A 24,828-nucleotide genomic window follows, 5' to 3' on the forward strand; every position below is an offset into this window, starting at 1 on the left:
ACTGTAGTCACTGTATCTATCATCCTGTGAAGGGAATGGGGCGACATCCCTGTGCCTTACTTCCCACTGGTAAAAACTGCTAGTGGGACCTAGCAGATCAGATGACAAGGAGGGCAAAGAGGCACCTAACATGGCTCAGGATGTCACAGTACCACAGCCAATGGGTCTGTTCTTCACCGTTCCTCAGGTTTCTTCCCTGTGGTTAAGGGCAGAACAAAGCCATACAAAACAGAGGCAGTGCAAAGCGTCAGTCCCTGTGAGGAGCCTGAGGTGCCAGTTGGCAGGTCAAATAAGGGGTGAGCTCTTCATCACTCTAGGGCTGTAGGACCAATGTCAGGCCTTGCCCACTGATACAGACAGGAGCTGGGGAGAGAACCCTACCTCCTTCTCCAGGGCCTCATGGCTGTCACTTGTAGGTCCCCGAGAGCTCTTCATCACTCTAGGGCTGTAGGACCAATGTCAGGCCTTGCCCACTGATACAGACAGAAGCTGGGGAGAGAACCCTACCTCCTTCTCCAGGGCCTCATGGCTGTCACTTGTAGGTCCCCGACGCTCGTTGTGGGCTTGGTTGAGGAGGGCAGTGAGTGGCACTCGCTTGTTCTCCCGAAGGGGCAGCTTTTCCAATTCCTGCCACTTCTTCTCAATCTCCTCACTGAGCCTGCTCTGCTGGTCATCAGTCAGGGGGGCACCCAGGCCCCTGCGAGACCCATCGCCACTGGGCGTCTCTGGGGTCCTGCCGTCCGTGGACTCGAACCACTTGCGTCTTTCCTCAGAGCGTTGGGCCAAGTCCCGCTCCAGATCCTCCTGCTTGGTGGGGCGCTCGGGAGTGGAGCGGGACAGAGTGCGCATACGCTGTGGGGAGCTTGGCGTTAATGGAGAGAGCTCCACGTAGTCCAGTGACGGCCGTGGTCCGTCCGCCTTGCGAGGACCACCCCGGCCGATAACCTCAGAGCCTGTCCGCTGCTCCCCTATCTTCAGGGAGCTCTTCTGGGTGCCATAGCCGTGCAGCGTGTTTTCCTTATTGCAGTCGGAGAGCCTAGGACATCAGCAGAACTTCGTCAGTCGGGGGAATCTTTGTCCACTCAGCCTCATAGAAGCACTTGCAGAGGCGTTTACTCATAAGCCAGCAGCTGGACATGGACCCCAGCGAGCAAGCAGACCAGCCTAGAGGTTGAGAACTCATACCTCCTCATTATCACTCATTATCAGACTCCGGGAAGACCCTAGCAAGATCATGTGCCAGTGGATTTCCCTCTTGCAGTCCCAGTTACTGTATGAGGAACAAGGGACTGCAATGCCTCATGAGGCATGGATGTGGGGGTTCAGCGTGCAAAGCAAATGGGAGAGCCTTTGCAAATGCTGGTGTGTGTGTTATGAAAGCCTTAGAACAACGATAGCAACGACAAATGCACGAAGTGCTGAAGTGATGGCTCAGCAGTTAAGAGCACTGGCTACTCTTGCAGAAGATCTGGGTTTGGTACCCAGCACTGGCATGGCAGTTCACAACTAGGGGGATCTGACGCCCTCTTCTGACCTCCATGGGTACTGCATGTACATGGTGCACAGACATATACACAGGTAACACATACAGATACACCCAGGCAGGTAGACACACACACACACACACACACACCAAAACAAAAGAAACCTTAAAAATGCGTAAGGCGCCGGGCGTGGTGGCGCACGCCTTTAATCCCAGCACTCGGGAGGCAGAGGCAGGCGGATTTCTGAGTTAGAGGCCAGCCTGGTCTACAAAGTGAGTGCCAGGACAGCCAGGGCTACACAGAGAAACCCTGTCTCGAAAAACCAAAAAAAAAAAAAAAAAAAAAAAAATGCGTAAGGCCAGACCCTGGGTTTAGGGCACAGGGTAGGCACTGCTGACGAGGAGACACTGAAACCTGAGTGGACAGCGAGTAGTTGTTGAGATGTTGAGTGGCAGCAGCAGCTCAGCTGTGTTCACTGTCATTCAGCTCCAAACTACATTTCCCAGCATCCCCTGAAGCAATGTGATCACAGGACTGCTTTCTAGGGGCTGGGTAGAAGCAACTCCCTCTAAAGGGCCTTCTCTGCAGTTCAGCTGTGCCCTCTGACCTGATGACCAAGCTGCTGGGCTGCACATGAGACCTGCACTGCACACCTCTGGGCCATTCTTGCAGAGCACTTTAGTCTACAACTGGGCAGCAGCCTGACAGTGCAGGTCTGCAGAATTCACCAAGGGCCCTGGACACATGCCTTCGTGGGTGCAGACACAACAGCGAACACAACAAGTGAGGAATCTGAGACGCAGATGGAAAAGCCACCGGCCTCCGGCTGCATGACCAGGGTCTAGTCAGGCTTGGGGACTTATCCCTTTAACCGAGGCAGCTAGAGGCAGCCGTGGGCCGGGGCCAGGGCCGAGCTAGCAGACAGAAGAGCCTCTTAAGCCTCTTCTCTACAGCCCCAGGACCCCTTCCAGCTGTTAGAATGTAGGAGGACGGAATGAGACAGCGGGTCAAACCCTCAGCTCTCATCTCTGGATGACCAAGGACATGTGCCGCTCTTTCTGCAATGTGTCACTAGATTAACTGAGCCCCAGAAAGTACAGCCACAGGGCCCCTCAGGTGAGTGCACAGAACCCCACTCAGGGACACAACATCCTCATCCCCCCCCCCCCACAAGGGTCCCAGCCTAGCCCGACACATACTTGGTGACATCTGGGGCTGAAGTTGGCCGCACAGTTTTCCTGAGAGCCTCAATCCAGTTCCGCCGGATGCCCGAGGTCATGGCCGACAGGGTATAAACAGCGTCCTTGGTCTGCAGGGACATCCTATGTGTAGCTCGCCACACGGCCAGCCCTGTGTTCCCTCCCCATCCCAGGAAGGGGTATAGGGTTGAGTGGGTGTGGAAAGTGCCTCACTCCAGAACTCTCTAGGTCTGTTAAGTATGGGCATCAGAACTGCTGACTGGCAGAGGGCAGTCTGAGACTAAATGAGTGAGTGAGTCAGGCCGCCACCTGCCCAGGGCCTCGAGTTACACCCCCTGCCTCCCGGGTCTACCCGCAGTCTCACATGGATCTGGAAGCCATAGTTGCGCTGGACCGCATACTCTGTGACGTCAGTGCAGGACCGCAGGTCGATCTCACCATCCAGCTCATCTGCCTAGAGCAACAAGATCCACCGTGGGTCCCCACTCCATGAACCCCAGCCACAGCCACGGCTCTCAGCCCTTCCCCGGGCCTGCCCACCCAGGCACCTCACCTCCTCAGCCGTGGAGTCTCTGTAATATTTGAGGCTTGAATCCGTCAGCACAAACCAATGCTTTTTCCACTGTGGAAGAGGAGACGGTGAGGGAAAGGTTTAGGGAAGGAAGGAGCCTGTGTGTGCTTGTCCACCCTTTACCCCCATTCTTACAGCTGAGGGATGTGAAGGGCAGATCTGAAGCCAAGCAGACAGAAGCTGGGAAATGGATTGTTCCCTCCTCGGTAACCAGGCCTTCTGTGGCCCCAGTGCACAGCTTTTCTCTGGCTGGCTGGCTGTTCTTTGAGACAGGGTTGCATGTAGCTCAGGCTGGCTTTCATCTTGTGATAGAGCCAGGATGATCAGGTTGTGGGTGGGTACATGTGTGATAGTATGTGTGTGTGTGTGTGTGTAAGCATGTGGGTATGTGGGTAAGCATGTGGGTGGGTACATGTATGGCATGTTCGAGTGTGTGTCAGAGGACAACTCCGTGGAGACCGTTCTCTTCCCTTCACCTTTACCCTTCTTAGATTCCTGGAATCAACTCAGGCCACCAAGCTCGCCTCGGCAAGCGCTTTAGCGGCTAACCTGTCTTTCTGCCTTGACCCTGAACTTCTTCTGATCATCCAGCCTTCAACCTCCTGGGCACTAGAATTACAGGCATGCGCCATCATGCCTGGATTATACGATGCTGGGCATCAAGGCCAGCGTCTTGCCTGGTAGGCAACCATTCTATCAACTGAAGTATTCGCAGCCCATTCAGGACCGCTCAAAACATCAGAGCTCAGCATAGCACGTGCCTTTTTCCAGTGCAGATGAGGGAAGGTACAGGCTCTGTGAAGTTAAATGCCTACAGGGGCAGTGACTAAGTGGGGCCAGACCTCTGCAAGTCTTTCTCTGCGTGCTGGCCTGACACAGGGTCAAGGACAAAGGCTTCTCAGACAGAAGGACTAGAAAGAGGCCTGGGGCAGGCAATTGAGTGCTGCTTCCCCATCTGTGCTGCGGGCTGGTTACACACATGTTCCGGTGTGAGAATGCATTGGTTAACTCTCACATCTGTGATTCCGCAATTTGAGTCCCTGCAGTACCTCTTTTAGGCTGGGAAGCCACATGGGAAAGGGACAGGCAGCCGAGCAGCTCATGTGTGTCTCAGACGACTGCTGGCCACTTTCCTGGGATCCCAGTTGCCATCAGCCCACTGCTGGATCAGTGTGTCCTGGTGCAGCCCTCCTGGGGCTCCCCCAACACCACAACCCTGTCTAGGCTATTTCCTATTTTTATCCCTTAGGGACATGATACGGTTTCTAGCATTTGAGGGTGATGCTTTCTACTTCTTCCCAGGGGTCTCCCCTGAGAAACAGGGTTTAAGCACCAAATGCCCAGAGTGTGAGTGTTGCCTTGTCACGTGTCCCTCAGCAGGGGTCACCACCTCCCCAGCCTTCACTGTTCTGACTGTACACTGGGAATGGCAAGAAGTCTAGATTTTGGGTCAGGCTAGAGGTTATCTGTCGTCCCGCCCCGCTCCCCTTTCCCCGCCCGAGACAGGGTTTCTCTGTGTAGCCCTGGCTGTTCTGGAACTCACTTTGTAGACCAGGCTGGCCTCGAACTCAGAAATCCGCCTACCTCTGTCTCCCAAGTGCTGGGATTAAAGGCGTGCGCCACCACTGCCTGGCATACTTAAAACAATCTTGCTCTTGGAGTGGACTAAGGTACCACTTGGAAACTCAACTGTCTCTGTGAAGTGAGGTGGGTTCTATGGAGAATGGTTTCTTGGTTGTCTAGGTCAGCTCTGTCCCTAATTGCAACAGAAGATGAATGAAGCTCTGAGGGCCCCAAGTTCTAGGCTTGGGCTGCCCAGGGTATCACTCAGCCTGGAAAAGAGCTCACTCTTGTGGCTCCGACTCCCATCTGTGCATGAGGGGCTGGGGCTGGCTGCCCTCCCAAGGCCCTTCCAGTTTGGACATTCCAAAACCCAGTGAAAGAGCATGAGTAATGGCCAGTTCTGGGTGGGGCCCATAATCCCTCTGCCCTCCAGGGACTTGGGAGGCCAGAAAGGGGTCACTGGCAGGGTGCCAGGCCTTGTGTGAGCCTGGCGAGCAGCCACTAGGGGATGGCAAGCAGGCAGCGGGGACAGAAGGCTGCGGGGAATTAAAGCGCGTGGGCAGGAAACACAATGCGATTCCCCTTGGCTCTGAGCCCTGCCCAGCATGCGGGCCGCATGCAGATCCGAGCCATGGGCACATGCAGGCAGAGTAGGCGGAAAGCCAGTTTAGCTCCCAGCCTCCGGCTTTGCCTGGCCGCTGAAAGAGCAGAGCTGGCGAACGGTACCACCTCAGCTATTTCCAAGGCCAGCCACAGTAGACTGGAAAGATGGAGGGGTGATGAGCTAAGCTTAGAGGCTTCCGGCTCCTCACGCAGTCACCTCTGTGAGTGACTCTGTTCTCCATCATACCCATGTCACAGAGCTGCTGACTGAGGCTGTGGTTCAACCGACAGGTCTGGTGTGTGTTCTGTGCCCTTCTCTGTACTGTCTGGAAGTTGGTACAACTCAGGTACAACTCGGGAAGCCTTCACCCCAGACCCTCAGACTCCTGTCAAGCATTGTCATGAGGAAGGAGAGCCAAGATACTCCTGGCGGGAGCTAAAGATGGGATCTGGAGCCTGCATGGCAGGGAGGTTCCACCCTGTGCCTTACATGTTAAGACTCATGAGGAAGCCTAGAGCCAGCAACCTGTCCCTCCTAAGCATCCACTAAGCCTCTCCCTCGGCCAGAAATTCAACTCCATGAGGGTTTTCACTGGCCCTCCCATCAGACCCCTTTGCCCACCCCAAGAGCCTCTCCACAGAAGCCCTGCATCAGCCCAGCCAATCCCTCCCCTCCAGCCTCCTACCTCTCCAGGCTCAGCCAAGATTGACATCCATCCCTTCTTGAAATTGAGCAGATCGGGCTGCAGGAAGATGAGAAGGCAAATGGTCAGACTAAGTGAGAAAGCCGACGGGGCTGCTAGAGGGGAATGCGACAGCCATCCTGTCGTAGTCCTGGTGACACTGAGGTCCTGGGAGACCAACGGAGAGGGCAAAGGACCCAGAGAACTTAACTCTCCTCACCGACCTCCAAACCAAGCAGCCTCCCAGCCACTGAGACAGCCTTGGACCTTTCCCCAGCATCTCTCCCTCCCCCCCACCCCCAGATGTCCAAGCTCCCCGGCCCTACCCAAGATGGGGAGAGGGAGAGACAAAAGGAACTTTTCCTATAAAGAGAGCCCCAGGGAATCCAGAGAGTAGCCTCAAGAAATAGCCTAGTCCTCTTCGGTAAGATCTAGGTGGGCCATGCAGAATACAACCCAGTGCTCTGTCCAGGCCACCACTCCTACCCTTCCCTCATTTCCTAGAGACCCTGAAAGGTTGAGCCAGGCCCAGGCTGAGGGCAGATATTCTAGGGCCTCTTCCCCTTACGTCTCCTTAGACAGGCCATAGCATCTCAATCCTGGCAAGCCCTACCTGGCAGGTCCTACCCAGAGATGCATAGCCCTGAAGTCTGGGAGGCCCCAGCTGCAGCATGTTCCACAGGGAGGCTGTGAGCTAGATCGCTCTGCCCGGGCCTACATGTAGGTGATCATCCTGGCATTTTCCCGACCGGCTCATCTGGTGGACCAATCATCCACCAGACCCTCTCTGACCACTGGGGCCCCTCTCCTATCTAGGTCTCTTATCCTTTAGTAGCCTCAGCTCCTGCTTTAGTAGCCTCAGCTCCTGCTCGCTGGCAGGGAGAACAGGGCAGGCCAAACAGGCTGGTGGGGAGGAGGTGGCCACCTGTTGCCATGGCTCTGAGCCCACCTATCAGAGTGTGCATCGAGTGAGCCTCACCAGGCCAAGGTGTCTGGTTGCATGAAGAGAGTCAGTGGGACAGTGTAGCAGGGTGCCAGTGGCAGCTGGGAACCAGAGCCACCTGACCCAGCCACCTCTGTGGGCCTGCACTCCTTTAGAGAACCCCAATTTCCTCAGGCAGAGTCAGTGTGCTGAAAACATACCCCAGCCAGTAGCCTAAACACCTAGAGCCATCCACAGCCATAGTTGGGGCTCTCTCATCATGTATACCTGTCTGAGGGAGAAGGTGGGCTGTGCTCCAAGCCCGGAAACCCTGAGGCTGTGACCGTCCTGTTTGCTTTCTCTTCTGTCAGACCGTCTCCCATCTGTGACAAGGCGACCCAGGATGATCCCTGGCTAAGACTGAAGGCTGTAACCACCCATATCTGGCTCCATTTCCCTTCATCTCGGACCTCCCACAAACACAGCCTCAGGACCTGGAAGAGAGGCCTAACCACAACAGGTCTCAGGAGAGGCTGTGTAGGAAGATTTTTTTAAACCTCCTTTATAAACATTCCTGTGCTTTGGGGCAGATCCCCTGACCCCAACACTGACTCCAAACAGCCAAAAGCTGGTACCATGGGGCTAATCCGAAGGAGAAGGCCACCAGGCACAGTGACAGACAGGGACGTAGAATGCTGCATACCAACTGTATACAATAGCAACAACCATCTCCCTTCGTGACATGTGTGGCCCTCTCCAGCTTCTGGGTCATATGTGGCAGATGACCATGGGTTCTGCCCCATCCTCAGTCTTCCAGAGGGACAGAATGTACCACAGTCAGGGCAGCCAGGTGACTCAAGACCAGTAACAACGAAGGCATGTCAGGTCTGGTGTGACCTAGCTAGCAACTTGAGGGAGAGAAGACCAGCAGAGTGAGTGTTCCATCCTTCTGGGAGGGGAACCTAGAGGCAGGGTTAAAATATCTCACAAGAACCAGGGAGGTGGTTCGGCCAGCGAAGCATACTCCACATAAGCACGTGGACCCGAGCTAGGACCCCCCCCCCCAGCACCCATAACAAAAGCTGGATTCGATGGGACGTGCCTATGATCCTAGTGCGGAAAAGCAGACTCAGGAGCCCTTCAGCTTGCTGTTGGCCAAGCTAAACTGGAAAGCTAAAGATGCACAGAGAGATCCTGTCTTTAAAAATACAGTGAAGAGAGAGACATAGCCAAAGCCAACCTCTAGCTTCCTCCAGAAGTGTGCATCCACAGACAGACAGACAGACAGACAGACAGACAGACAGAAACACAAACACACACTCGCATGCACTCACGCACAATTGGAAAAACACGGATGAGCTGCATCCGGAGGGCCACCACCTCCACAGCTCCTCAGGCTCAGAGGCCCATTCTCCATCAGCAAGCCCAGGATGAGGAACACCCTCCTCCCCAACCAGTACCACAGGTCATGCCTGCCTGTCACCTCAGCCCTAGCTGCAGCCCCTTCTACGCCCGGACAGCCAAGGGGACCCTTTCTGTGGGGTCATCAAAATCTCTCCTGCAAGTCTGCCTTTCACCACACTGTGCTCACAGATCCCCAACACACAAGGATACCTCCCTCCGAGTCCTTTACATCTGCCATGTCCTTAACATGAAATACCAAGCATCCTCCTCTGCTGACCAAGCCAAGTCCCTGCTCATGTGTCCAGACCTGCTTAACTGCATCTCTGAGGCTTCTTCTCAGAACTTACCCATTGGACCCTCTGCCTTGCCTGCTGCCCCCAGCCGAGGACCCCTGCTGCCTTAAACACTTTCACTTTTTTTTTCTTCCAGGTTGGCCGACGCCTTACAAGACAGAGGGTTAGAGTCCCCAGCAGTCCTAAAGGCACCAGGTACTTAGGAGACAGACAGTAGACAAGCAGAACAAGGATATAATTTGATGCCCAGCAGTGGCTGCAGAACGAGGCTCCTTAACAGTTTGGCCAGGCTCAGGAGAAAGAGGCTCTGGATTCTAGGTCAACCGGGATCCACTGGCTCCCCGAAGGCCTTCTTACCCAGCCCAGCCCTGCGCCACTTGCTCTGTACAGAACACTACTCAGCTAGGAGCTATGTGTAAATGCGTGCACGTGTGTGTGTGTGTGTGTGTGTGTGTGTGTGTGTGTGTGAGAGAGAGAGAGAGAGAGAGAGAGAGAGACGGACAGCAGACATGAACAGAGTGTGAAGGCTGAAACAGGTCCAAGTCTGAATGGTACCCAGGAGAGCCCAGTGGGCACTGCGAAGGGTGACCACAAGCCTCCTCCCTGCTTCAAGCCATTCAGGAGTACCCACAGCTCAAGGTCTGGTCCTTCCCCAGACACTACTCTAAGCTTTCAGCATCCCTGAATTGCCCACTAGCCTTGATCTACATACACACCCCTTCCTCCACAACCCACCACCATCTGACCAAGTCCTGTGAGCAGAGGATAACTCCCCCAGGAAGCTCTCCTCCCACCAGCAGGGATGTGCTATCCCGCCTCCTGGCCACCCCTTACTCAGGATACAGGCACACATGAGGTGCTTAGCAGTCTCACCCTTGCTTAGTGTGTGCTTCCTGGGAGTGGCAACTGTGTGCATTTCTTATCTCTCCTTAGAAAGCAAACGGAGACTGACTGAGACATAAATTTTGGCCTAGCCAAGGCTATACTTCATTCCTACACTCAGTTTCCCCAACCGTCCAATGGGGGTGGTCCATCAACTTTAAATCCGGTACTATGAAAACACCCAGTTTAGCATCTGGTCGGTGCCCACTGAGCCAGGCAACCACCTCCCCCCAACACCAGGACACTGCCTCAACTCCTCCCCCAACATCCCAACATCCCTCTGTTCCCTAACAGGGAAGGGGAGGCTGCTGACGCCAGGAAAGGCCAGTAGGGAGGTGGCAGGATGTGCGGAGGCCGAGGAAGCCCAGGCAACAGAGCCAGGTCATCATCATCACACACACACACACACACACACACACACACACACACACACAGAGGAGCAGGGGCCCTACAGACCACACCCCCAGGCAACAGAGCCAGGTCATCTCACACACACACACACACACACACACACACACACACACACACACACACACCACGGCAGGGGCCCCACAGACCACGCCCCCAGCAGCACAGCCCACCCCTCAGTAGGCCTACCCTCAGTAGAAAGCAGACTTGCGCATGTGCATACACACCCTGTTCATCCTCCTCCCAACCCCAGGAGGGCCACCAGACTCCCAGAGCCTGTCTGGGGCACTAGCCAGAAATCAAAACTGCCCCACCCCTCCGTTCCAGAACTTCATGGCCAGGTGGTCAGACCGACCTGGAAACGAGGCTGTTTCTTCTTTTACATTCAGGACACCTCGCTAGCGCCCCTCCCCAAGTCTCAATTCACTTGGCTGTGAAATGGGGAGAGTAGTGCTCTCAACTGTGAGATTCTACAAGACGATCAGAGCACAGCCACTGATTGACATGTCTTGGTAGAGCCGACCTCTAAGAGAAACTGAAACCTCTGACCCCGCCCAAGGCCCCAGCTTAGCGCTGGGAAGACTCAGTTTCAGCTGCCCTAGAGCGGTCTCCCGGCTATGGGGTGGGCGGGGCCGGATCCCCCCAACCTCTGTCCAGAACCCACATGGGCTGGACAGCCATCCCAGTCCAGGTCAGGTCAGCGCGACCGGTCCAAGGCCGGGAACACCTCTTCCCAGGCCCAAGCCAAGCAGCTTGAGAGAACTCGGGCTTCCACCAGGAGATCTGGTGGGCAGGGGAAAGTGTCGCCCTAGTCTGTCAGTGACTAGTGTCCTCCACGGCACGGGCTCCGCGGGGGGAGGAGGGCAGGGCACCAAGAGGGCAAGTCTGGACCGAGCTGCCCGGGCACTCGGCTTCCAGCCTCGCCGGGTCCCAGCCGGGTCCACTCACCGTCATGGCGGCACCCGGGGACGCTGCACGGGACACTCGGGCCGGGCTCCGCGGCGCACCCAGCCCACCGCCCCTCTCGGCCGCCGGACGCCGTAGCTCCAGCCCTTCCCTTCCCCGGAGCTGCCCCGGCCCCTTCCATCCGCCCATAAAACTTTTTTTTTTTTTTTTCAAACTTCCTGGGAGGACCCGGGCGGACCAATGGACAGCTTAGAAGCCGGGGCAAACAGCGGCGGGGGTGGCGGGAGGACCAATGGGAGCGAGGGCCGGGTCGGGGGCGGGGCCTGTACGACGGGGCGGGCGGATGGGGCGGCGGGCAGGGCGGGTCGGGCTCTCCGGCCGGCGGTTCGCAGGAAGGAAGGGCCGGCGTGCAGGTGACTCCGCCGGAGACCGCGTAGGGGCGGGGCAGTCCGGTCGCACGGCCGAATCGGAGAGCCTGAGTTCTCCCCCCGCCAGAGTGACGGTTGCATCTGACCAAGTCGACAATGTTGCAAGGCGAACGCAGTTCCGCACTGTACTAAAGACTCAGCGAGCCCCACTAGTTACCCGTGGAGTTGGCATTCGTACTCAGGGAGCCCATTTGTTTCTATTTTACCCATGAGAACGCAGTGGTTCAAACATTGGATTTACTTACTTGGCTGCCGAGGTCTCCCGGACTGGGAGGATTGGGGAGGATGGGAGAAGGGAGGGGAGAGAATTCTAGCAAGTAAACTGTGCGCCACATGAGTTCTGGAATGGTACATAGACACATAAAACTTTCTGGAAGTTTCCCAGGGGGAACTTTTTGCTAAGAAGTGCTGGGTTCCTGGATGTGGGTGTACACCTGTTGCTCCGGTTCCCAGTTCCCTTATCAATGTGTTGTATTTTCTTTGTGGAAGCTTAACTGTGGTCCTGCAGCTAAGGAGGGACGTTGGTGGAATTAGTTGCTGAATGCCCTGGAAGCTTGGGTGGCAGTAGCCATTCAACCCTGTTAGTTTAAGCAAGGAACTTGAATATGCTGTGACTGAATCTCACACAGGATGGATTACCCATGAATGTTAACTAAGTCAAGTAATTCAAACAACTTCTCTGTCTCTAGTTAGCTTAGGTGTGGACCAGTAAATCTGAGAATCACTTGCAGTTTCAGATACTGTGCCGTCTTGATTGAGAGAGGCACTGCTCTTGCTGGCCATGCTGGTATAGGCTGAGGAGAAGGCGGAGACAGGAGGATCAAGAGTTCCAATCCATCATGAGCAACAGATGTAATTCTAGGCTAGCCTGGGCTACATAGCAATATTCTGTCAAACAAAGAAATATGGCGGTGCACACCTGTAATCCCGGCCATTGGGAGACAGAGGCAGGAGGATCACTAAAAATAGTGACTTGAAGGGTAGACTGAGTTTCATATCAAGACCCTGCCTCAAAACTAAAGAAATAAATGTATATTGGATATTGTAATTACTATGGTACTCTGAATCTTGACCCATTTCACAGATGAGGATTCAGAGGCCCAGCGAGCTGAGTTCTTTTCATGGTATCTCTGTTGAAGTCTCCTCATCACAGCCCACAGATGCATATATTACGTTCATTTACTCTAGACACTGGCCATTTGGTACCTGTATGCTTCCCATCCTTGCCTGCATTCCTCAGAGGTTGTCAGCCCTTAGCAAGTGAGTGAGAAGAGGAAACCTCCTACAACCAGGGGCCTTGGCTCAGAAAGCACCAGGCCCCCTGCCCTGACTCCTGTCCATGGAGGTTTACCTTCTGGTATCCTACACCCAGGGACTGCAGTTATCGTGATGAGCTCAATACATTGGATTTAGCCCAGTCAGAATGCTTTGTAACCTGCCTTGGACTGTGCTAATTTTTTGTTTTGTTTTGTTTTGTTTTGTTTTGTTTTGTTTGTTTGTTTGTTTCTTTCTTTCTTTCGAGACAGGATTTCTCTGTATAACAATGGCTGTCCTGGAACTCACTTTGTACACCAGACTGGCCTCAAACTCAGAAATTGAGTACCTCTGTCTCCCAAGTGCGGGATTAAAGGCATGCGCCACCATCGCCCGGCTTACTGTGCTAATTTTTATACGTGCCTCTTCCATATGAAGGCCACAATGCTGGACTTCTAGAATACCCTGTAAAGGCAGACCTTTGAACTCTAGACTACTGTGTATGGAACACTTCCCTTCCTGCCTTCTGTATATGCACACACACACACACACACACACACACACACACACGGTGTGGGGAAAGAGAGGGAGAGGAAGAGAGTTTTCTCTTTCCTGCTACCCCGTAAAAAGATGAAAGATGGCTGGAAAATTCTCTTCACCCTTCGAGCCTCAGTCTAAACATGTTCCAGCCAAACTTAGAAACTCACTGAACAGTGCTCCCACTCTTCATCTAGTGATCCCTTCATTCAAGTGCCTTGCCCAGGGACATAGTTACATGATACAGCCTCACACACACAAAGCTCTGGGTTCTATCCCCAACATTGGGGAAAAACATCCTTGCCCTGTACTCTCTGCATCTGATCCTTCATGCTCCCTGCATCTTTGCCCAGTGCTCCTCATACCTGCATCTGACCCTTCATTCCGTGCTCCCTGCATCCTTGCCCAGTGCTCCTCATGCCTGCATCTGACCCTTCATTCCGTGTTCCCTACATCCTTGCCCAGTGCTTCTCATGTTCATCCCCTTGCCTGAGCATATGGCTCCAGAGAAAGAGATGATGGCCCAAGGGCACACAGCCAGGTATGGGCAGGGATAGAATTCCAGGCAGCTTTCTGGCCCCTCAGCAATCCTCCAGGAGGCCCCAGGTCTCTGGTACTTATAATTCTAGCCCCCAGATAAAAACATCATTGCCCCCAGACTCACTCAGCCTCAGCCGCCACAGTCTGGTAGGGAACATGCTGGGTGACTAAGCCAGAGGGCTATGGGAAGTCAGCACCACAAGGGTGGATTTGTAACCATTTGAAGCTCAGATTGCCTAGAGCAAGCCAGAGCATCTCGGATACATCCACGTGTGATGTGGAACAAGAGACTTCACACATCAGTGTGTGGACAGCGTGAATCTAATTGTCCTTGAGATGACGACCAAACAGAGTCAGGCACACCGTGCATGGGACGTGGGGCTGGGGGCATAGAAGGCACACAATAATTACTGGGTGGCATACAGACTACACACAGCAGTCCCACACTTACCTCACACCTCTCTCCACCAAGGCCTTCCCCGCCGCTCCTCCCAGCCCTGCCGGGTGTTGGTGACCTGTGTTGGTGACCATTAGCTATTTTGATAAGGCAAATCCTGCCCATGCATGGCTTGAAGGACCACTATACCTAGTTAGCCATGTTTGCTTGGCTGCCATGGGTTCCTCTGCCCACAGAGAACAACAGGGCAGAATCCTTGATGGAGATGGGAAACCTCGGGGACAGCACCACCCCCTACATCCCTCCACAGCCGCTGGGCATCCTGGGCTTCTTCCCCTTAATCCTAGGCAGCTCCATGAACCACCCAGGCTAACAGGTGTGACAGATGTGACATTCAGTGCTCTGACATCCTCTGTAATGCTCTCACTGGGGACTGTGCAAAACCAGCCTGGTGATATCCGAAGAACCATCAGCTCATTTCTCCATCAGCTCATTTCTCTGAGCCCCAGTGCCCACTTTGTAAAATTTGGTGTCCGACTCCAAGGGCCCTGCAGCATCACAGTGGCCCAGCACCAAGAAAGTCTAGGAATCAGCCAGTCACTGACACAACTTACCCACCCCCCAAAAAAGCCAGCCCTTGGTTGCTTCTTGCCTGCTGTGAAGGGGCAGGAGAGGACACGTCATAGCTATCTCCTTCGCTTGCCCTGGAGGAAGCCCCAACCAGAGGCCCCAGTGTTTACAGGCCTCTCTAGGCAGGAGATGGGTTACGTAAGGCCAGATGTTTGTGAAACTGGCCCAGGCCCAAGTCTGAGACACACTCTGTAATCTCAGAGCCCCTGGAGGCCCTCCTCCTTCTCCCCTCCCCCCACCTGGCTCACTGGCCCAGGCTAGTAGTTGCTGATTGCATATTACCCAAACACCCTTCATCCTAAAAGCTTGCAGGTTCTGTGCCCTGCACCAAGGCAGGAAAGACCATCTCCCAGAGCCTGCCAGCACGTTTGCAGCAGGCTCTCCTTCTGTGAGATTCCCTCACTCCTCCCTTTTATCCCCCCTTCTCTCTTAGCCCCAGCTTCCCCACCCTTCCCTTCTCTATCCACCCTCACCCCTCCAACCCCTCAGGAGCCAGCCTACCCTTTGCCACCTGAGGACCCCCAGAGACAGCAGGTATGGATTGAACAGCGCAGGCTGGTCCCCGGGCATCCGCCATGAAGTCACCAGTCGGCCCTTGAGTGGGCTCCCAGCCTTGCCCTCTGCCGGCCTCTTGTCTGCCTGTCAAACAGGGTCCAGTGTTGGCTGTAGGTCCCTTTGGTGGGATGGGGCATCCCTGGCCACAGCCTCCCCTGACCATTATGCTACTGCCAAGGCCTGGGGCTCCCACCTCCCTCCCTCATCACAGCTGCAAAGGAAAAAAATGTTACCTTGCTTGTACTACATGGTGTTTGGCCAACAGGGGCTCTAGGACTCCACACCCCCTTGGGCTCTGTATCCAAAAACCTAAGGTCAAACCGCAGACTGCCAAGGAGCGGGGTCACAGACATTTAGCTCCTGTGGCGTGTGCCAGTCTGGTTCTAACATTAAAAACTGAGGAATCTGAGCCAGGTGTGGTCATGTACACCTGTAATCTCAGCACTTCGGAGGTGGAGGCAGGAGGATCAGGAATTCATGACCGGCCTCAGCAACATAGCAAGTTTGAGGTCTACCTGGGCTATGTGAAACCCAAATTAAAATCACATTTAAAGAAACATTAAATATGTATTTCTGATTTCTCTCGAAATGTCTAAAAGACATGGAGGTCTAAAAGACCCTCCTCTCAGCAGCTACCATCTAGTGACAAGGGGTCGCACATGTGACCCCAGCTCCTGCTCTCATCAGGAGCCTCTTAATCTGCCTGGTCTTTGGGGCATGGCCTTGAAAGGAATGGATCACCAACTTAATACAGATGCCTATGGCAGAGCCTTAGTTTGTCCATCATGACGTCACCTCTCTTGGGGCAACAGAGCCACCAGCAAAGCACACAGACTGGCCCAAAGCCACACCGCAGGTTACAGGTTGAGGAGAGGAGGCAGAACTTCCCTGTCCTCTGACTGGAACCCATAAGTCTCCAGAGTGGCATTTGAAGTATCAAAGCACAGGTACCAGGGAGCTTTGGGAAAAGGAGTGTTCCCTCTGACCACGCTCCTGTCACAGCCCACAGCCCTGACCGCCACATGGCACCACCATGCTGCCTCTCCTCAACTAGCACCAGCACACGGAGAAGATGCTCATTACGTGTTATGAGTAAGAACGGGTGAATGAATGAATGAATGAATGAAGTAGTTAACACTTCTGTCCAGTAGAGGTGGCCTGGGGTGGGGGTGGAGGCTTTCCTCATTGCTAATTTCCTCTTAGCTCACAAAGCCCAAGCTCCAGGAAGCATGAAGAAATCACCCCAAAGGAGGAAGAGTGAAGCTGTTTGCGCCCCTTCCCATTTCACAGAAGAAAAGACTGGCCACCAAGCAGATGCAGGCACATAGACTCATCAGAGCCAGGAAGCAGGAAGACAATGGTGGAGGGGGGGAGGTGAATAGAGGGAGCCCTGAAGCAGAGTCCCGGGTTTTAGGTGGCTGTTCCCTTGTCTGTACAGATGGGTTGGACAGCATATGCCTGTCCCCAGCTCTGATCAGTGGCGGGCCAGACTCAGCTACTGGTCACCTCTGCCTTTTCAGGAGGCAGCAGGGGAACATGGGAGATGGAAAAAGCATAGCCACATAGTCCTCCCTCACACTCTCCCCCTGCTGACTGCCTCTGCCTCTGCCTCTGCCTCTGCCTCTGCCTCTGCCTCTGCCTCTGCCTCTGCCTCTGCCTCTGCCTCTGCCTCTGCCTCTGCCTCTCCCCCTGCTGACTGCCTCTGCCTCTGCCTCTGCCTCTGCCTCTGCCTCTGCCTCTGCCTCTGCCTCTGCCTCTGCCTCTGCCTCTGCCTCTGCCTCTCTGCCTCTGCCTCTGCCTCTGCCTCTGCCTCTGCCTCTGCCTCTGCCTCTGCCTCTGCCTCTGCCTCTGCCTCTGCCTCTGCCTCTGCCTCCCCCCTTCAGAGATTTCTGGTGAGAACAGTCTGTTTGCAGGTATGAGGAGGAGCAGGGCACAGCTATGCTTCTACAGCCAGGCCCAGGACACCTCCATGGTCACCCCCTGCATAGAGCTCTGGCCCCCAGGGCCCTGCAGAGCTTCAGGGTCCTCCAGGATGCTGCAGCAACTCCTTTAACTTACTCTTCTACTCCAGATCCCAGCTCTAGGAAGCATGGCCGAACCCTCTAGACCCAAAAGAACATTGCTCTCAGGAACTATTGGGACCAAGCTGTCATTTGCTTAGGGAAGGACAGTGTGCCAGTAAGTCAGACGCAGAGCCCTTGGCTTCTGACCCCAGGACCGTCCCCACCCAGGTCCCCACTTGATGGTGGCTCAGCTGACCATCTCCTCCAAATCTCCACTTCTCCAGACCTCATAGCAGAGCCAGTCTGGGTCATGATGGCCTAGAGCTCTTTGGAGGAGCTCAGCCCACCACCTCAAACCTGATCTTCTTTCCTTTCCCCGCCCCTTGTGCCCAAGCCTAGGACCCAACTACCGAGTCAGCCTGCTTCTGGTCAGCCCGTGAGTCTTCGCCTCGGCTTGGTTCTGATGCCTCAGGTTCCTCTGGCTGGAACTGGAGATAAGAAAGGACACAGCTGGGGCTGGAGAGATGGCTCAGCAGTTAAGAGCACTGTCTGGTCTTCTAGAGGACCCAGGTTCAAATCCCATTGCCCACAATGGCAGCTCGAAACTGTCTGTGACTCCAAGATCTGACACCCTCACATAGACGTACATGTAGGCAAAACACTAATGCACATAAAAATTTAAGAGGAAACACATGAGGCATGCGCATGCGCACACACACACACAATTAAGAAAGAAGGAAAGGAAAGAAGGAAGAAAGGAAGAAAAGAAAAGGAAAGGAAAGGAAAGGAAAGGAAAGGAAAGGAAAGGAAAGGAAAGGAAAAAAAGAAAAACCACAGCTTAGCCTCAGTTGTCCCCATGATTCACACCCATCCATCTACCTTCTAAATTTTCCAGCTATTTTCTGTACATCCAACATTACTAGACCCCCAGGGTCCATCCATCCATCCCGCATGTGTCCCACATTACTCTTTTGTCACCCACTGCCCATCACTGTCCGTCAGCCATTCTACATGCACCTTTCATTTGGTCGCCACCCAGCCAGCCATCTACCATCACGTAGCCTCCCCCATCCACTCCCCCATCTACCCATCCTTCCAGCAGTCACTCATCACTGCTTAGACATGTATCCATCCAAGCCATACCTATCCATCATACTCCACTTAATGTTTACCCAACCAGCCATATGCTCACCCATCACTGAACAACCACCACGGCCCATCCCCCACCCGCCCATCTGACCATCATCCATTCGGTCATCCTTCACTTGTCCATCCATCACCTAGCTACTCTCCCATCCACTTGCTCTCTGTGTGCCACGAAGCATCCACGGATTCACTGATCTACCAGCCACGTTCTCTCCATCAGGCCTTGGTCTGAGAGCCAGAGGCACAGAGATAAAGTATTCACGGCCCTTGACCCCATAGAGCTTGTGCTTGCTTGTCTTATGGTGCTGGAAATTGAATCCAGGGCTTTGACATGCTGCGTCAGTGCCCTACCACTGAGTGGCATCTCTGACCTGTGCCCGTGATTCAGAGGGAAACACATATCCGATGTGACGGATGATGGAAGCATAACTGTGAAGACCAGAAGGGGAATGTCGCCAGCCCCAAGGTGGGGTCAGCACTGGAGGACAGAACACTAGATCTAAGACTTAGACAGTGAACAGACAATTGGCAGGCGACAAGGGAAGACGGAAGCAGCAGCAGCAGCAGAGATGGGAATGGCATGTGCAAAAACATGATGCGCAGAGTCCTCTAGCCAGTCTAGCACATTGAGCACAAAGGGGAGGAAGGCAGAGAAAGGGATCTTGGATGACACGGGGCAAATCTTCATTAAAGAAGGAGCTGGGGAGTTCTCTGCTTTGTCATCCATGAGACTCCTTCATGCTGAATTGACACATGTATGACATATGTATAGCACATGTATGACACATGTATGGTACATGTATGATACATGTGTTCCTACAGAACTTCAGCCAGGGTGCAGACACCCCCAACACACACACACACACACACACACACCCCAGTGCGCTCTGGGCTTGGAGGCATCACCAGGTCCAGTGCTGGATCCACCCTGACTACTATCCCTACCCACTGAGCACTCCAGTCTCTTCTCCCTGTGTGAGCTTCTGAAAAGGCTAAGGGCTCTCCACCCCCACCCCCACCCTGCTCACCATCCCTTAGTCTCCCAAGGATCCTGAGCCTCAAGTTAGAGGCACCCCAATCTTTCTGACCTCCCGCCTCTCCGGTGAGAAGTCAGACTGAAGCAAGCCAGAGACCACTGGGAGGCATCTTTGAATCCCCACCCTCACCTCCCACCCCTGGCCCCTGAGCATCCTGCAACCGGCTTGCCCCCCCCAGCCTGATGGCAACGTGAAGCCGTGCCATCTGACCCTGCACCCCTGGTGTCTCTGTACTGAATTAGACAGTCGACAGGATGGGGTGGGAGAGGGGCTGATGGTGTAGTGAGCAGGGCCTTTGGAGTGGGATACTTTAGTAAGACTCCTGCAGGTATGACCCCTGGGGAATTCTAATGAGTATAGACCTCAGTTTCATCATCTGTAAACTGGGGACAGTGGTAGGTGCTTCTTCTCTGTGCATGGTATATGTGACCTAGCACACTGCTTGTGAGCTGGTGACAGAACTACCAGGTGCCTTGCTGTCCTATGGCAGGGGGCAGCAGGAGGGGGCGGGCGGGCACAGTTTGAAACAATGGCCTTTGCTGGATACCCTTCAGATACAGGGCAGACTTACCTCCAGGTCCCGTGGGCTGTGGCTCTCTAGGTGATCTATCTGCTCCAGAGCAGCCAGAGGTGACGTTTCTGGTCCGCTTGTCACTTTGGTGGTTGGCCACTGGGTGGAGGTACAGGCAGGGCTGGGTAGCTGTGCTGGGCTCTCAGACTGTTGATCAGGCCTGTGTCCATTGGCTAGGGTGGCCTTGGCCTGTCCTTCAGGCTGGGTCTGCGGCTCTGTCTTCAGGGTATCCTCTGTGCCTGAGGAACCTAGCTCTGGTCCTGAAGCTTTGGCTGGGTCATGCCAGTGCCTAGCCGGGTCCTTTTGGGGCAGTCGAGCCTGCAGGAGCTCCAGGAGGCCTTCCCAGTCCAGCCTTGGGAGCCGGGTCCAGGCCCCATCCTCAGGTGCTCGGAGAAGGCCTAGCAGGTCCCTCCAATCTAGGTCGGGTGGCCTCTCAGCACTACGCTTATGTGGGGATGTTCCCTCGGCCCTCCAGCCCACAGCAGTGCTGGCCTCAGGCTGCAGGGCACACAAACACTCTGCTGGGCCTACCCAGGAGTTCTCTGAGGAAGGCGTAGGTTGGTGGGGTCTGGACAGCTCCTGAAGTCTACCTTGGCCCCTTGGGGGAGCCCCCTGTATCCCATTACTGGGAGGCTCGTCCCAGGCCTCTGAATGTCCCCACCGTTCCCTGTGCTCCTGGGGAGGACCCCTCCATATCCCCTCCAGGCTGGGACCCTCAAGTTCTGGCCAACCCCCCAGGCTTGGGCCCTCTTCCTGGCTGCCCCAGCTCTTCTCTGGGTGTCTGTTAGGATTTTGAGGTCCTGACAGCCTCTCCTGGCTCTGCCACCCTCCCAGAGATTGTCTCGGGCCAGTGTGGCCACTCTCCAGATGCCTCTCTATCTGAGCCTTCCTCTCAGGGGGCCTGGCTGGTGTCCTGGCAGGTGGTGAGGTCCTCTGGAGCTGCCGGTCTCCCTCAGGCCGCTTGTCAGGACTCTTAGGATGTGGCGGTCCTGTTCGGCTCTGCCGGGTTGGCTCTGCCTGCTTGGCAGAGGGCTTGGTCACCTGCGGATGAGGTGAAGGGATGAGTGAGGCTCCTGACTGCACCGGGTAGTCGCTGTCTGTCTTAGCCAAGCCCCAGAAGTGAGGTTGTGTCTTCCTAGAAGCCTGGCTCAAAGCGGGTGGGAAGCCATGGCTCACTCTGTGGCGTGCAGCTTGTCCCTCTCACCCACTTTTCTCTGCTCCAGAAAGAGATCTGCAGAGAGCTGCTCACTTTCCGAACTCCCCTCCCTAAGCTATCAGGTGCCCGAATTTCCACCAAGGGTAACTGTGCCATTGGGGTGTGCCTTGCCCTCTAAGTTTCATTTGAGATCCAATCTTGAGGCTGGATGAGGGAGCCCCGAGAGCTTGCTGGGTGCACCTGTGACTCTCAGAGATAGCAAGTGTCTCCAAGGGGACAGCTCTGAGGGGCCGGCTTCAAAGGATTTGTATGGAGTCCTTCACATCTTGTCAAGAGCCCACGGAAGAGAGTGGAGTTCAATCCCATGCTGGGGCCCTGCCCTTCTCAGAGAGGACCTCCCCACCCAGGACATGTGCCCGGAACCGAGGGTATTGGGAGAGGCAGTGACCACTCATCAGGGCTGGTGGCTAGCAGTGCTCACCTGCCTGCTGGGGGCAGGGCTGGACTGTCTTCGAAGTTGGCTCTGACCTTGGCTGGGCCGCTGTGACCGTCCCTCATCCCGAGTCTGGAAGGCCCCCGGTGCCTCCGATTTCCTGTGAGGAAACGTAGCTGTTCCAGAGGGCCTTGGGGACTCCACTCCAACACCCCGCATTCCCAACCAATCCTGATAAAAAGACTCGTTGAAAGCCCAAAGTGAGGATGACCCTCTCAGGGTCTCAGTTTCCCCTTCTGGGAAATGGGGACATGTAATCTGACTCATAAATCCATGAAGAAGACACAGGAGTGAGGGCGGGGAGGAGCCCATGGCTCTCACCCACCTCATTCAGCCACGAGCCACCCAGTAGCCAGCCACCCCCAACAAAGGTTAGACTAGACCTTGTGGGAAGTCAGATTTATTGAGCATCTAGTATGGACCAGGCACTGAGCAAAAATAATCACAATGTTTAAAAATAATATTTATTGAGCACTTCCTACATTCTAGATGCCAGGTGCTTGTGTGCCAAGAAGCCCCACTTAACTTAGTACAAGTACTTTGAGAGGACAAGAGGGGTGAATGTTGGGTACCCCGTTTTCCATTCTTTCTGCCCTTCCCCCATCCAGATGCAAATGGAGGATTCCTCAAGCCAGTTGCATTCTGTGCTTCTCTTAGAGCTAAACCGAACTCTGTCCCCCAGTTTTGAGAATGCTGGCCCCTTCATAACCACAGGCGAAACAGCTCCTGGCTGGATGACTAGGAAGAAACGTTTCTCTCCGACACAAGAATCCCAGAAAGGTCACTAGCAAATGTCACCATGAGATGACCTTCAGCCTGTGCCAAAATCCTCGGTTCCAGATACTTGTGTGGGTTAACAATGAGTGGCCACGGTTAGATTCCACATGGCACCACCACTGTAAAGCTAACAGACTCGGGACAGACAGTCTGGTCCCTCTCCTAATAAGGGAGTTATCACAAAGGACTCTGGGGGAAACTTGCTCAAAGGCCTCCATGAACATGTCCCTTCTGTGGGGTCTGACTACTGGACTGCATCTAAACTGGTAATGGAAAAAAGGCGTGTGCGAGATCCTAGGGTCCATCCCAGTAAAGTCAGTGGAGCCATGACAGGCGGCTGAGCAAAACCACAAGGGACACCAGGAAGAAAAGAAGCTTTCAGTGGGTCCAGAGTGAGTCCCAAAAGGAGATGAGCAGGGGGCTGTGACGGGGACTGCGGGGACTGTCTCTCCCATGTCTACACAGCTGAAGAGCCATGCAGAACACTGCAGAGGTTTGCAGAAGGAATGGGGACCATGGGCGGTGATGACACCTGAGCCCCCGGTGCTCAGGAGGTAGGGCAGGGAGACCAAGTATTCAAGTTTGTCACTGACTCCGAAGGAAGTTGGAGGCCAGCTGGGCAATGTAAGACCCCGTCTCAAACCAACCAGAAATGTGGCTTCAGGTTTTGCTATTGTCCTGTGGCTTTTGCCGATATCACTAGAACTAGTTCTGGTGGCTGATAGAATCCTTAGGGGTCCTGAGGTCCCTGGACTCTAAGTTTGAGAGCTCTCTGATGGGGCTCCATTTTTAATCAATTTTGAGGACTTTGAGCAAGTTTCCCCCAGAACTGACGTCTAGGGGCTTCAAAGTCTCGAACATGATGGGGACCTCATAAGAAGGTGCAAATGTTTGGCCTCTTGCCAACATTCATTTTCCATACAAACTCCAGCTTGCTCAATGGTCATTCCTTCCAATATGTCTTCCCTTATCCCTTATGATGCTTTGAAAGACAGGAGGATTGAAAGCCCTAGAAGACACACACACACACACACACACACACACACACACACACACACACACCATGGAAACCCAGCTCTTCTGCTACAGGACCTGCCCAGGGCAACCTGTTCCCAGGGGTTAATGTGGCTGACCAAGGAAATAAGTTTCTTCTGGATATTCATATGGGCCTATGGACCTCCAAATGGTACAGGGCAGGGCACCTGTAATCCCAGCACTGGGAGGCAGAGCAGAGGCAACTATGAGTTCCAGGCTAAGCTGGTCTACATAGCATATTCCAGACAAAGTAAGGCTATATATTGTTTGTTTGTTTGTTTGTTTGTTTGTTTGTTTTTAAAATAACCAAAGACATCAAGTGGGTCTAGGTGACCCAAGGAAGACTGTTTTAAAATTCAAGCATCTAGTGGGGTTGGGGGGAGAAGGCTAAAACCTCAAGCCAAATGCCTAATGATATGACTCTTCCAGGAAAATGTTCCAGGCTCAGAACAAAGTTTGGGCAAAGTAGACGCTCAATAAATACATGCCCGAGGAGTACATGGAAGAGAATCAAAATCAACCCTGCACACACATCCCGACCGCTGCCTCATAACTTCTGCCTCTCACACAAAGGCATGTTGTCCACGGAGGGCAAGTGGTACTCCACCCGGAAATGTACTAGATAGAGTAAATACCCTAGAGGTACACGGCTGAGATGGGAAGACAATATACCAGGATGGGAAGGAGAATAAAGGACAGAAGTAACTGTGAGTCAGCGGCAGTTCTTCACACCTGAAATACAAGCACTCAGGAACCTGAGGCAGGAGGATGGAGAGTCCAAGGCCAGCCTGGGCTACACAGCAAAGCCCTATCTCAAAACGAAGTAACTCTGAGAGAGAATACCTAATAAATGTGTAAACACATCTGTGGTTTCTATCTCAGAGCCAACATGGTAGTGAAGTCATGTACACCCAACACTTGGCTACACCGTGAGTTCAGCGACAACCTGGGCTGCAAAGGGACCCTTTTTCTCCAACCCACTCCTTCTCCAAAATTGGTTTTCCTTTTTTAAAGACCAAAGAAAATAAACACATGAGTGCCAGAGTCAACAAAGCTTCACTTTTGAATAGGAAATGGATCCAATTTAAGGGGACAGGCATTCGAAGAAGAGATAAAACTTCTCGTCCAAATTCTGATCTTACAGAAATGTTGCCTGAGGGCCAGCAAAGCAAAGGATCTTAGGGTGCCAGAGCTGGGCAGTGGTGGCGCTCGCCTTAATCCCAGTACTCGGGAGGCAGAGGCAGGTGAGTTTCTGAGTTCGAGGCCAGCCTGGTCTATAGAGTGAGTTCCAGGACAGCCAGGGCTATACAGAGAAACCCTGTCTCAACAAAAGAGAGTTCTGGAAATATTC

General features: G+C 54.1%; 1 protein-coding gene across 3 annotated transcripts in view; it reads right to left on the reverse strand.

Moving 5' to 3' along the window:
- Triobp (TRIO and F-actin binding protein) overlaps positions 1–24,828 on the reverse strand; it is a 55,973-nt gene that overhangs the window by 12,260 nt on the left and 18,885 nt on the right. For 2 of the 3 annotated variants that reach the window (XM_021183786.1, XM_029470025.2), the window contains exons 1-6: positions 10,961–11,107; positions 6,107–6,163; positions 3,237–3,305; positions 3,048–3,137; positions 2,684–2,793; positions 508–1,036 (exon numbers count right to left, since the gene is read on the reverse strand). In XM_021183786.1, the coding sequence (XP_021039445.1) occupies positions 508–1,036; positions 2,684–2,793; positions 3,048–3,137; positions 3,237–3,305; positions 6,107–6,163; positions 10,961–11,107 (1,002 nt within the window). Of the gene's footprint in view, positions 1–507; positions 1,037–2,683; positions 2,794–3,047; positions 3,138–3,236; positions 3,306–6,106; positions 6,164–10,960; positions 11,108–15,205; positions 15,344–17,672; positions 17,751–20,016; positions 21,058–21,653; positions 21,766–24,828 lie in introns of those variants that run through there. The other variant, XM_021183785.3, reaches the window with a different exon arrangement.

Source organism: Mus caroli, unplaced genomic scaffold (genome assembly GCF_978045245.1).
Source record: "Mus caroli unplaced genomic scaffold, Mus_caroli_1 scaffold_16, whole genome shotgun sequence".
Classification (NCBI taxonomy): Eukaryota; Metazoa; Chordata; class Mammalia; order Rodentia; family Muridae; genus Mus; species Mus caroli.